The sequence below is a fragment of the Saccopteryx bilineata genome, chromosome 4, assembly GCF_036850765.1.
Source record: "Saccopteryx bilineata isolate mSacBil1 chromosome 4, mSacBil1_pri_phased_curated, whole genome shotgun sequence".
Taxonomy (NCBI): Eukaryota; Metazoa; Chordata; class Mammalia; order Chiroptera; family Emballonuridae; genus Saccopteryx; species Saccopteryx bilineata.
In genome coordinates this window covers 206,888,734-206,901,663 of record NC_089493.1, presented here as the reverse complement: position 1 = coordinate 206,901,663, position 12,930 = coordinate 206,888,734, and the positions used below count along the sequence as shown (strand labels likewise).

Sequence of the window (12,930 nt, the reverse complement as noted above, 5' to 3'; positions counted from 1 at the left end):
TATATCTATCGCTGGTTTTTACAGTCTTCCATCAATGTGGCTCATCCACTCTGTCAATGAGCCTGCTACGGAGCCAACCTAGTATTTATAGAATGCTGCTCTGTACATACTCTCTCAGAATGTGCTAACTGCTTCCTCCCCTTTCTCCTGAACTTCATTAGAAGTTGCCACATTATAATGAACAGTTTGATTATAATGATGATACTCTTCTAATAATACCACATTCATTTATCACCATTCCCCACCCAGCTTCTACAGTTCTGTAGGCATTTAACTTTAAAAGAACAGACTAAAGACTATATATATTATCAGAACTTCACCAAAAATGTTAAAGAGATATAAAGCTTATTGAATTTATTTCATTTCATTTATCACATTTCTTTGAGTCTAGTGATCAAGATCACACACTAACTAGTGCTATAAGCAGATCAACTTACTTACCTGAAATGCCACTGCCTCTTCAGCTTTTCCTGGCAGAGTGGTAGCACGGATAAAGAATTCTGCATTAAGAGAATGGGTGCACAGTTGTTGAGGGGCCTGGGAGGAACTGCAAAGTCAGACTATTTATGGTCAGTTGGTTATAAGAATGAACTACGTGTACCTGCCTTTACTCCATAAATGTATTACTGTAGCGGAATATTACAACAGTACGAAAACTAAAATGCTAGTTAAAAAACTTGGTCTGTTGAGTTTTTTTTTTTTACATAAAATCAGGAGGTTGAACTAGTAAACTCTAGAAGTAAAACTTTCCTCTCTAAAAATGTGTCAAAATTCAAATAAAACTCAAATAATTTAAATAAAATTATGTGTCAGATTTTATTATAATTGTACAGTATAGAACTTGTGAAACATCTCCTTGTGAAGTGAGTATTCACTTGCTAAATTGTTTGATAAGTTCATATTTTCTTAAACTGCATAATTGTGTAGTATTTCTTTCAGTCATTAAGAAAGATATTATTCTTTTCAAAATTAGAAGCAATTACACATGAATAATTTGTCCCTAAAAAAAAATTCAATTCTTTGAATTATGTAAGTCTTGCATAATTATATATTCTACAATATACCTTAGACTACTAAATTTTCAGAAGCATAAACTAAATGCTGCATATTTTCACTCTAAAGAAGTCAATGTTTTCTCTTCATCATGGATGTGTTCTAAATTATTCTCATAAAATAAAATATAGCCTATAAAAAGAGCTTAAATGATTGGCATATTATAGAGACTTATTTTTTTAATTTTATTTAGAAGAGATTTTTTTTAATGATTTTAAATTTTCTTTCTCAACAATTTGTTCTTAAAGACTAAGATTTAAAGAGTTTCTAATGCCAGGTTAAAATATTTAAAATAAGATTTAAAGTGATTTATACATTGCTACATTAATTTTAAGGATTCTAGTACATGCCAATTTTATTTTATGGATAAATTACATTTTGCAGCCTCACATTAAGGTAATAACTTGCTCTGATATGGTTCTGTGTTCTTTCCCCTGAAGTAGGTTTTCTAAGTGTCAGTGCACACATCATACTACAGTGTACTAAACCCTCTCTGATCAGGGTGTGAGATGAGGTTGCTCAGGAAGTGGAGGGAAAGGAGCCTGCAAAGACTGGTGAAAGAGGAAGCGACATGTAAACTGGCCCTTGGAGGGTTAGCAGAAATTTACTTGACAGAAAAAGGAGAGTACAGAGTAATCTTAAGAAATAGAGAATATTCTGGTGTTGATAAATCATATTTAGAGGGTTTTTTTTAAGAACTACTAATATTAGAAAATATTGAATTTAACATTTGAGCAATGTATTATTATAGATGTCCAATTTGATCTTGTAGATAGTAAAAGAAATTAAGGCTTCAAATGGTTATCACCTGCAATTTTAGTTCTGCTAAATTATTTATAAAACCATTCCCTTGGCAGGGAGATCTGGGACCTTCACAGAAGGAAGGAATTGGACTGAGAAATCTACCTTGAACTAGTGTGAGGAAAGAGAAAGAGCTGATTGCTCCTGATTCTTAGGGAACTGATATAAAACACTCCGGCTTATGAGCGACTATTAAGAAGAGGGAGGCTACTACTTCCCACTGGCAGGAAGGACTGAGCAGAAAGGAAAAGCTCTCATTAGAAAAAAGAAATTAGGAAAAACAGAAGTTTAAAAGTCCATGAATAATTCTTGATATACTAGAAAATAATAATTCTTTAAAATTGAATGACTTGTACTGAAATAAATTATGATTATAAATGTTGTGGTCTTTTCTATAAGAGACTATTTGGAGGAAATGAGATGGACACTTGATTTGTATTTGTTAGTTTTTTTCCTTTTCATTTAATCATCAAATATTTATTGATCTTTCTGGTTTTGTATATATTTTTATTCACTTTGGGTTATCCCATTCATTCTGGGCAATTAAACATGTAGAAATAAGAATTTATGACTGTAAATATAGTTTTCATATATCACACTGCTAACTGTACTCAATTTATTATATTATAAAGAATCTTACTCTGTGAATTTTGTCTAATTTGGAAAACTATTTTAATAGCATAACCTTGATTTTCAGTCATATATAGTACTACGTGTTCTATATCAAGTAGGGATGATGTAACGTGACTTTTGAGGTAAGGCGCCAGATTGAAATACTATTTTCTTTATATTTTCATTGATACTTGCCATTTGGTGAAGAGAACATTCTATTCGTTCCAGATTTGTGGACTGATAGTACAAAATAATTTTTCCAGAAAATTGTTTCTCCTATTAATTACAAGACTGTGAACCTTGAAAAATCCTAAGCAGAGAGCAGTGATCTTTATCTGCTTTATTCACTAATATGTGCAACCACTAAAGCAGGGCCTTTGTAGGTATTTAATAAATATTTGCAAATAAACTAATCTTTAGCATACCTTTTAATTAATAAGTGTAGCTTTTTAAATTCTCCCTATTGACCTTTGATCTGAACAAAGGAGCATAATTGTTTGTTGGAGTATTTTCTCTTTAGATTTTTATTTATCTCTGGAAAGCATAGAAATGATTTTCTCTCACTCCTCAGTCAAGGTGGTTTGTGCCTTAGGAGCATGACTCCGCCCCCCATGCCGCCCGCTCCCACGCCCTTCAGATCCTTACAAATATTTACAATATACTAATATTTATACTTAAGGACAATGATGGAGATAATCACCACAGAATCATGCGTTTTTATTTTGTTGATTTTCTAAGGGACTTTAGAGATCATCTAGTCTAACTTCCTCATTTTAAGGTTGAGAAAGCTAAAGCCCTGAGTTTATTTGCTCAGGGCCCCTCTGCTAATTAGCAGTGCTGCAAAAGCTAGAATCTGGGCCTTTGACTTCTAGTCAAATGTTTTTTGCATACACAGCATAATAACTTTTTTTAAAGTGAAGGATTTTCTAGCAAAAATATCGATTCACCTCATGACCCATGCAAATCATTTGATGCCCAAACTATAAAAAAAATTTTTTTTGCCCCAATATAAAGAGTAAACACATTTTATAGCCAAGGAACCTCTTTTTGAAGAACCTGTTCTTCTGAGTCAGTTATTGCAGAAAGTATTCACATGTCTTTCATAGGTGTACTTTATATTATTATTATTAGGAAATTCCCTAGATTCATATTTTACCATACATAATTTAAATTTGTTCTAATATCTCAAATTATATTTGAAGTAAGTTGATTTCTGAACACTGAAGTACAAATATTCATATAGAATGCTCTCAATTGCTAGTATGCAACCTCTTTTGGGTTCTGTTGCTGTGTCTGTACCTCAACAGGTGGGCAGTTAAAGATAGAGGTGGTTAATTAGATAATGTAATGTAAGGGTCAATCTGAATATTAAGAACTTAGGTTATAACAACACTAATTTGCCCTGGCCAGTTGGCTCAGCGGTAGAGCGTCGGCCTGGCGTGCGGGGCACCCGGGTTCTATTCCCAGACAGAGCACATAGGAGAAGCGCCCATTTGCTTCTCCACCCCCACCCTCCTTCCTCTCTATCTCTCTCTTCCCCTCCCACAGCCAAGGCTCCATTGAAGCAAAGATGGCCCGGGCGCTGGGGATGGCTCCTTGGCCTCTGACCCAGGCGCTAGAGTGGTTCTGGTCATGGCAGAGCGTCGCCCCTGGTGGGCGTGCCAGGTGGATCCCGGTCGGGCGCATGCGGCAGTCTGTCTGACTGTCTCTCCCCGTTTCCAGCTTCAGAAAAATACAAAAAACAAAACAAACAAACAAAAAAACCACTAATTTAATATTAAAATGCTTTAACCCATCCCTGGCCGGTTGGCTCAGCAGTAGAGCCTTCGCTTGGCATGTGAAAGTCCCAAGTTTGATTCCCAGCCAGGCACACAGGAGAAGTGCCCATCTGCTTCTCCACCATTTCCCCTCCCCTTTCTCTCTCTTTCTCTCTCTTCCCCTCCCACAGCCAAGGCTCCACTAGAGCAAAGTTGGCCTGGGCACTGAGATGGCTCCATGGCCTCTGCCTAAGGTACTATAATGCCTCCAGTTGCAACGGAGCAAGGGCCGAGATTGGCAGAGCATCGCCCCCTGGTGGACATGCCATTTGGATCCTGGTTGGGCACATGCGGGAGTCTCTCTGCCTCCCCACTTCTCACTTCAGAAAAATGCAAAACAAAAAAAAAAAATACTTTACCCCTAGTAATCTTTATATTTTAAGTAAAAATAGATTTTTAAATCTAAATTAACTAGATTTTTTGCTTTAATGACATAGATTGGAATTAATAAGCAGCTTTCCTTTTTTTTGCCAAAAAACAAAACAAAACAAATATACATTTGAACTTCTGGGAGAAAGAGCACACAAGAGGAAATAACGAAAGAGGTGCTCTATCTATCTGGCAATCTTACTGTGCTGGTGCGGCCTGCAGGACCCAAGCAGCCACCTGCACCGCCTCTTCCCCTCGCAGTCCTTTGATAGGGCCTCACAGGTGAGGACGACAGTCCCACTAAAATACATTTATTCACATTGCCATAGATTACAGAAAGAAATTTCTCTTTTCAATTAGTTTATTAAACCAATGCCATAGCATCATTTTACATTCAAAGGAGCATGCAAATTTCAAATGCTCAATTTCAAATAAGGCACATCTCAGTATTTATCTCAGCATTTGGTATTTTGTCATATTTTTAACAATTTCTACCTCATAGTCCATTTCAAAGTGAAATTATTATAAACAAGAATTATTAGTAAACCATTTTTACTTCTCTGTGTTTCAAAAACTAAATAGAAATTATACTTTGAATTACTGAATATGTCATATAACTTCTTTGTGAAAGAAAGGCAACCAGTCTAAAATTTCAGTGACACTATTAATTACGAAAGTTTTTAAATTGAGTCTGGAATTTGAAGACAGTTTTTAATGCAATTAGGTATTAGGAAAATAGCAGAGAGCGTGTGAGTATTGGGATCATTTCCAGTTGGCAGGATACTTAACTAGTCCAGCTTAGAGTCGGGTTTCCAAATGAGAAAAGAGAGCCCAATTTGATCACTTATATGTAAAAACTAAGCATGTTTTAAATGTTCAAGTTGGAAAATCCACTTACATTTTATCAGCTGGAGATGACAATATTACCTGAATAATCCACTTGTTTCTTTTCATTTAAAATGACCTCTTTGGAATACATTAATAATATAAGACCACAGTGAGCAAAAAGCCAAATTGCTCACTTAACTCAAAGTTTCTCTTATTGGTTTGTCCAGACCCTTCAAAAGATATTATAGGAAAATATACGACACACAATGCAATATACAAATCATGTATCATAGAAATGTACACTTGAAACCTATATGATCTTATTAACCAGTGTCACACCAATAATTCTAATGTTTAAAAAAGGAACAAAAAGAAAAAGAAAAATTCTATACAGCATAAATATATGAGGATTTTATTTTTCAGATGCTGCTTTAAAAATAGCCCTGGGAATTTTGTAGCCATAAACCACAGGCCTAATTTCTAAAAATATTTTTAGAAAATATGTTATAAATATGAAATTTCATATATAAAATACTATAGATCTGGCTTGCCCTAGACTTTTTAAAATTAATTCTTATTTATATTAATTCATTCATAATATTTTACTTTACAATATTCAGCACTTGAGTTGATAATTTGCTTATATTCCATGTAAGGAATAATCTTACATGTAAGTAAATTATATATTGTGTTTTACTATTTATAGAAAAATATAGGCCCTGGCTGGTTGGCTCAGTGGTAGTGTCGGCCCAGCATGTGGAAGTTCTGGGTTCGATTTCCAGTCAGGACACATTAGGAGAAATGACCATCTGCTTCTCCACTCCTCCCCTATCTCTCCTCTTCTCTCTTTGACTCTCTCTTCCCCTCCTGCAGCCAAGGCTCATTGAGTTGACCCCAGGCCAACTTTTTATTATATACATATATATTTATTGTGTATATATTTTTATATATTTATTATTATATATTACATATAATAAATAATATATTTGTTTTGTGTGTTATGTATATTCTATATATTTATAACATATATAATAAAAATAGAATTTTTAATAAATTTTAGGAATAACTTAAAACACTTGAGTGCTCAAATCAGAGTGATCAAAAATATTCTCCTTCTACTCAAAATTGAATAATCATTCAAACGATACTTTTAGGATGTTTTTCAGTTCTTGGACTGAGTCAACATATCTTAGCTGCTTCTGATTCATCTAACAAAATAAATAGAGTTTTAATATAAGATCATTTTCTTATTAGAAGTACACACTTCATAATTTGCTAGGTTCAAGACATACAAAGACATTTCAGCTTTGAAGTTTATAATCAATTTTAAAACATTACAAATCTTTGATGAAATGAAGCCATAGCTCTTTTAACCACAAAGACTCTTGGAAAAGAAATTTCTTTAACATTTTAAATAGAGCTATAATAGAAAAGGTGAAGAAATTTGACAACTTTAAAATTATTAAAGGAAATTGATAAACAAACTGAATAATTTAGTCAAAAGTACATATTTAGAACCCAATTTGTATAATGATGTAGCCAGTCACTGTAGCTCTTCCTGAAGTTTTTATTTTTTATATTCAATTGCCTAAATTTCTTTATCCTTTTTGCCATTTAGATATCATTATCTTAATAATAATTTACATTTAAAAATTGTTTTGCTATAATTACTTTAAGGATTTTTGGTATTTTGGTGATTTTATATTTTTCTTGGAAAATTTTCCAGATATTCTACAAAGATAAAATACAATTGTAATTTTTCTTAAAAGCATTTATTCTACTGAAGGCAATCACACATGGAAGCCAATTGATTTCTGTTTTGTGAAGTTCTAAAAATTTTTAAATCAGTTTATTTTCAGATCTGTACTTTACATTGTGCTGAGGGTTTTTTGTTGTTTATTTGTTTGGTTTTGTTTATTTGTTTGTTTTATTTTAATAGCCTTTTATGTCACCTCGGTACCCTGGAGGTCCAAGGCCCCCATTGAGGATACCTAACCAGGTAAGATTTATGTGCTACTTAAGTTTTGTTTGTTTTTTTTAAGAATCAATAAAGATCTGGAAAAATGTCACAAATATCTTTTACCTATAAAATATTAAATTATCTTTTCTCTATCTCACTTAAATGCTACTTCTAGTAATATTTCATCTACTTTGAGGGTTGGTCAACTACAGGCCATAGTTTGATGACTGTTTTTGTAAATAAAGTATTATTGGTACACAGCCACACAAATCATTTATGTATTCCTTGTGGCTTCTTTTACACTGCAAAGGAAGAGCAAGTGGTCATGTGACAACTATGTATAGCCTGCAACCCTAAAATATTTACTATCCGGAACCTTACAGAAACAAAGTTGGCTGACCCTCGGAGTCTACCATGTATTTTGAATCGAATTTTTAAATATATATGGTTTTGTAAATGCTGATTATACTTTTTAAAAAAAAATTTTATAGACATACTTTGGTTTATTTTTCAAATATGTTTTAGCCTTAATATGTTTCAAATATCAAAGCTATAAAATTTATATCAGTTTTGCCCAATTATATTGACACACCAGGTATGTCATTAGCTTTTCCTGAAAGGTTTAGATATATTAATAAATATTTAACAATAGATCTTCCAAATATTTTACCTTTGAGAGCTCTGAGATTTTTATAAACTTTTGTCCTCAAATAGTTTTTTTATCAACATTATAAATATTTATTTGCTAAAGTAAATAAAACACAATTTTTACTGGCAAGGAGTTTATAGTTTAATTTTAGGGTACAAATAACACAAAAAGAAATTAATGCATAATTGTATGGGATAGTTATGTCAAGATACTTGTTTTATCACTCTCTCTAATTTTGTTATTGTACACCTCAGCATTTTCCCAGATTTAGGGTAAACCTGTTATAACAATAAAATCTCTTTGTTGTTCTTATTCTCTATTTCCACTTCCTTCCTGATCAGAAATAGAAGAAAGTTGCACTTTTAACATATTTTATAGTAAGAGTCTGCTGCTTCTCTCTCAACTCTTACTGAAATTATGCAGTATCCTTGAAGTGTCCCAGAGGACTGGTGTTCCCTGCTTCTACTGCACAGGAAGGAGTGCCTGCTTCCACATTCACCCCGGGGGGCTGCTTTAAGCAGGAAGCAGTGCTGGGAGGTCTCCTATTAGCAGCTAGAGGAGAAATCCTTTAGACTGAATCTGCATTCAGAACATAGGGCCATGGGAGCAGTACATGAGATAGAAAAGGGGAAGTCACAGATACCATATGTCAAACATATGGGAATTTCATTTTCTCTGTGGGTGAACCTGTATATATTGACAGTAGATCTACTTATATACGTGCCTTAGTCTTTTAAATTTCTTTCCAAAGGACAAAAGATTGCATCTTTTATTGAGGTCTTAATGGTGTTTGAGACGTCCTGTCCATAACTTTGTATAGTACATACATCTAAGAGGTTCCTTAAAACTAAATTAAAGAAATGTGAATGTTTTGTAGTGTATTATTAGAATTTTTTGACTTCGTGTATTGATGAAAATCTGACATAGTCATTGGAGTTGCATTTATTTGACATTGTTGAAATGCCTGGTGTGTTAGGCTCCACACCTGTGGAGACCGAATGAAGTGCTTTCAGGAAGAGGAGTGGGTTGGTTGTGAGGATGTGGAATATAAACCTAGATTTTTTAAGAATAAGTATTTAATATATTTGGCTATAAAATATGCAATTAAAAGGTTAAAGGTAATAAAGATTTATGATACAAACTGTTTTTCCTCAAGAATTTTTTTTCATTTTTCTTTCCTCAAGAATTTTTTTTTTTTTTTTTTTTTTAAATTTTATTTTTTTAATGGGGTGACATCAATAAATCAGGATACATATATTCAAAGATAACAAGTCCAGGTTATCTTGTCTTTCAATTATGTTGCATACCCACCACCCAAAGTCAGATTGTCCTCTGTCACCTTCTATCTTGTTTTCTTTGTGCCCCTCCCACCCCCTATCCCTCTCCCATTCCCCCCTCCCCCCCGTAACCACCACACTCTTATCAATGTCTCTTAGTTTCACTATTCTGTCCCACCTACGTATGGAATAATACAGTTCCTGTTTTTTTCTGATTTACTTATTTCGCTTCGTATCATGTTATCAAGATCCCACCATTTTGCTGTAAATGTTCCGATGTCATCATTTCTTATGGCTGAGTAGTATTCCATAGTGTATATGTGCCACATCTTCTTTATCCAGTCATCTATTGATGGGCTTTTTGGTTGTTTCCATGTCCTGGCCACTGTGAACAATGCTGCAATAAACATGGGGCTGCATGTGTCTTTACGTATCAATGTTTCTGAGTTTTGGGGATATATACCCAGTAGAGGGATTGCTGGGTCATAAGGTAGTTCTATTTTCAGTTTTTTGAGGAACCACCATACTTTCTTCCATAATGGTTGTACTACTTTACATTCCCACCAACAGTGTATGAGGGTTCCTTTTTCTCCACAGCCTCTCCAACATTTGCTATTACCTGACTTGCTAATAACAGCTAATCGAACAGGTGTGAGGTGGTATCTCATTGCCGTTTTGATTTGCATTTCTCTAATAGCTAAAGAAGATGAGCATCTTTTCATATATCTGTTGGCCATTTGTATTTCTTCCTGGGAGAAGTGTCTATTCATATCCTCTTCCCATTTTTTTATTGGATTGTTTGTTTGTTTGTTGTTGAGTTTTATGAGTTCTTTGTATATTTTGGATATTAGGCCCTTATCTGAGCTGTTGTTTGAAAATATCATTTCCCATTTAGTTGGCTTTCTGTTTATTTTGTTATCAGTTTCTCTTGCTGAGCAAAAACTTCTTAGTCTGATGTAGTCCCATTCATTAATTTTTGCCTTCACTTCTCTTGCCATTGGAGTCAAATTCATAAAATGCTCTTTAAAACCCAGGTCCATGAGTTGAGTACCTATGTCTTCTTCTATGTACTTAATTGTTTCAGGTCTTATGTTTAGATCTTTGATCCATTTTGAGTTAATTTTTGTACAGGGAGAGAGACTGTAGTCCAGTTTCATTCTTTTGCATGTGGCTTTCCAGTTTTCCCAGCACCATTTATTGAAGAGGCTTTCTTTTCTCCATTGTGTGTTGTTGGCCCCTTTATCAAAAATTATTTGACTATATATATGTGGTTTTATTTCTGGACTTTCTATTCTGTTCCATTGGTCTGAGTGTCTATTTTTCTGCCAATACCATGCTGTTTTGATTGTCGTGGCCCTATAATAGAGTTTGAAGTCAGGTATTGTTATGCCCCCAGCTTCATTCTTTTTCTTTAGGATTGCTTTGGCTATTCGGGGTTTTTTATAGTTCCATATAAATCTGATGATTTTTTGCTCTATTTCTTTAAAAAATGTCATTGGAATTTTGATGGGAATTGCATTAAATTTGTATATTGCTTTGGGTAATATAGCCATCTTGATTATATTTATTCTTCCTAGCCAAGAACAAGGTATATTCTTCCATCTCATTATATCTTTTTCGATTTCCCTTAACAATGGTTTATAGTTTTCATTATATAAGTCCTTTACATTCTTTGTTATGTTTATTCCTAAGTATTTTATTTTTTTTGTTGCAATCGTGAAGGGGATTATTCTTTTGAGTTCCTTCTCAGTTGTTTCATTGTTGGCATATAGAAAGGCTATTGACTTCTGTATGTTAATTTTGTATCCTGCGACCTTACTGTATTGGCTTATTGTTTCTAGTAGTCTTTTTGTGGATTCTTTGGGGTTTTCGATGTATAGGATCATATCATCTGCAAAAAGTGATACCTTTACTTCTTCTTTTCCGATATGGATGCCTTTTATTTCTTTGTCTTGTCTGATTGCTCTGGCTAGAACCTCTAGTACCACATTAAATAAGAGTGGAGAGAGTGGACAACCCTGTCTTGTTCCTGATTTAAGGGGGAAAGCCTTCAGTTTAGTGCCATTTAATATGATGTTAGCTGATGGTTTCTCATATATGGCCTTTATCATGTTGAGATATTTTCCTTCTATACCCATTTTGTTGAGAGTCTTAAACATAAAATTGTGTTGTATTTTATCGAAAGCCTTTTCTGCGTCTATTGATAAGATCATGTGGTTTTTGTTCTTTGTTTTGTTGATATGGTGTATTACATTAACCGTTTTACGTATGTTGAACCATCCTTGAGATTCTGGGATGAATCCCACTTGATCATGATGTATTATTTTTTTAATATGTTGTTGTATTCGGTTTGCCAGTATTTTGTTTAGTATTTTAGCATCTGTATTCATTAGAGATATTGGTCTGTAGTTTTCTTTTTTTGTGCCATCCTTGCCTGGTTTTGGTATGAGGGTTATGTTGCCCTCATAAAATGTGTTTGGAAGTATTGCTTCTTCTTCAATTTTTTGGAAGACTTTGAGTAGAATAGGAACCAAGTCTTCTTTGAATGTTTGATAAAATTCGCTGGTATAGCCGTCAGGGCCTGGACTTTTATTTTTGGGGAGGTTTTTAATGGTTTTTTCTATTTCTTCTCTACTGATAGGTCTGTTTAGGCTTTCTGCTTCTTCTTGACTCAGTCTAGGAAGGTTGTATTATTCTAGGAATTTATCCATTTCTTCTAGGTTGTTGAATTTAGTGGCATAAAGTTTTTCATAGTATTCTACAATAATTCTTTGTATATCTACAGTGTCCGTGGTGATTTCTCCTCTTTCATTTTGGATTTTGTTTATATGAGTTCTTTCTCTTTTTTCCTTGGTAAGTCTTGCCAAGGGTTTGTCAATTTTGTTGATCTTTTCAAAGAACCAGCTCCTTGTTCTATTAATTTTTTCTATAGTTTTTCTGTTCTCTAATTCATTTATTTCTGCTCTGATTTTTATTATCTCCTTTCTTCGGCTGGTTTTGGGTTGTCTTTGTTCTTCTTTTTCTAGTTCCTTAAGGTGGGAAGTTAAGTGGTTCACTTGGGCTGTCTCTTGTTTGTTCATATATGCCTGAAGCGATATGAACTTCCCTCTTATCACTGCTTTTGCTGCATCCCATAGATTCTGATATGTCGTATTGTCATTTTCATTAGTCTGTATATATCTTTTGATCTCTGCACTTATTTCTTCTTTGACCCATTCATTTTTTAAAAGTATGTTGTTTAGTTTCCACATTTTTGTGGGATTTTTTTCCTCTTTTTTGCAGTTGAATTCTAGTTTCAAGGCTTTATGATCAGAAAATATGCTTGGTACAACTTCAATTTTTCTGAATTTGCTGATATTGTTTTTGTGGCCCAACATATGGTCAATTCTTGAGAATGATCCATGTACACTGGAGAAAAATGTATACTCAGTCACTTTGGGATGAAATGTCCTGTAGATGTCTATCATATCCAGGTGCTCTAGTGTTTTGTTTAAGGCCACTATGTCTTTGTTGATTCTCTGTTTGGATGACCGATCTAGAGCCGTCAGCGGTGTATTGAGGTCT

At 33.8% G+C, this 12,930-nt stretch overlaps 1 protein-coding gene across 11 annotated transcripts in view; it reads left to right on the top strand.

Moving 5' to 3' along the window:
- The window catches only part of SSBP2 (single stranded DNA binding protein 2), a 402,367-nt gene that overhangs the window by 317,901 nt on the left and 71,536 nt on the right, over positions 1-12,930 (top strand). For 9 of the 11 annotated variants that reach the window (XM_066273705.1, XM_066273699.1, XM_066273700.1 and 6 more), the window contains one exon: positions 7,420-7,479. The exons of the other annotated variants lie outside the window; for them this stretch is intronic. In XM_066273705.1, coding sequence (XP_066129802.1) covers positions 7,420-7,479 — 60 coding nt within the window. The remainder of the gene's footprint in view (positions 1-7,419; positions 7,480-12,930) is intronic. 11 annotated transcript variants of the gene reach the window in all.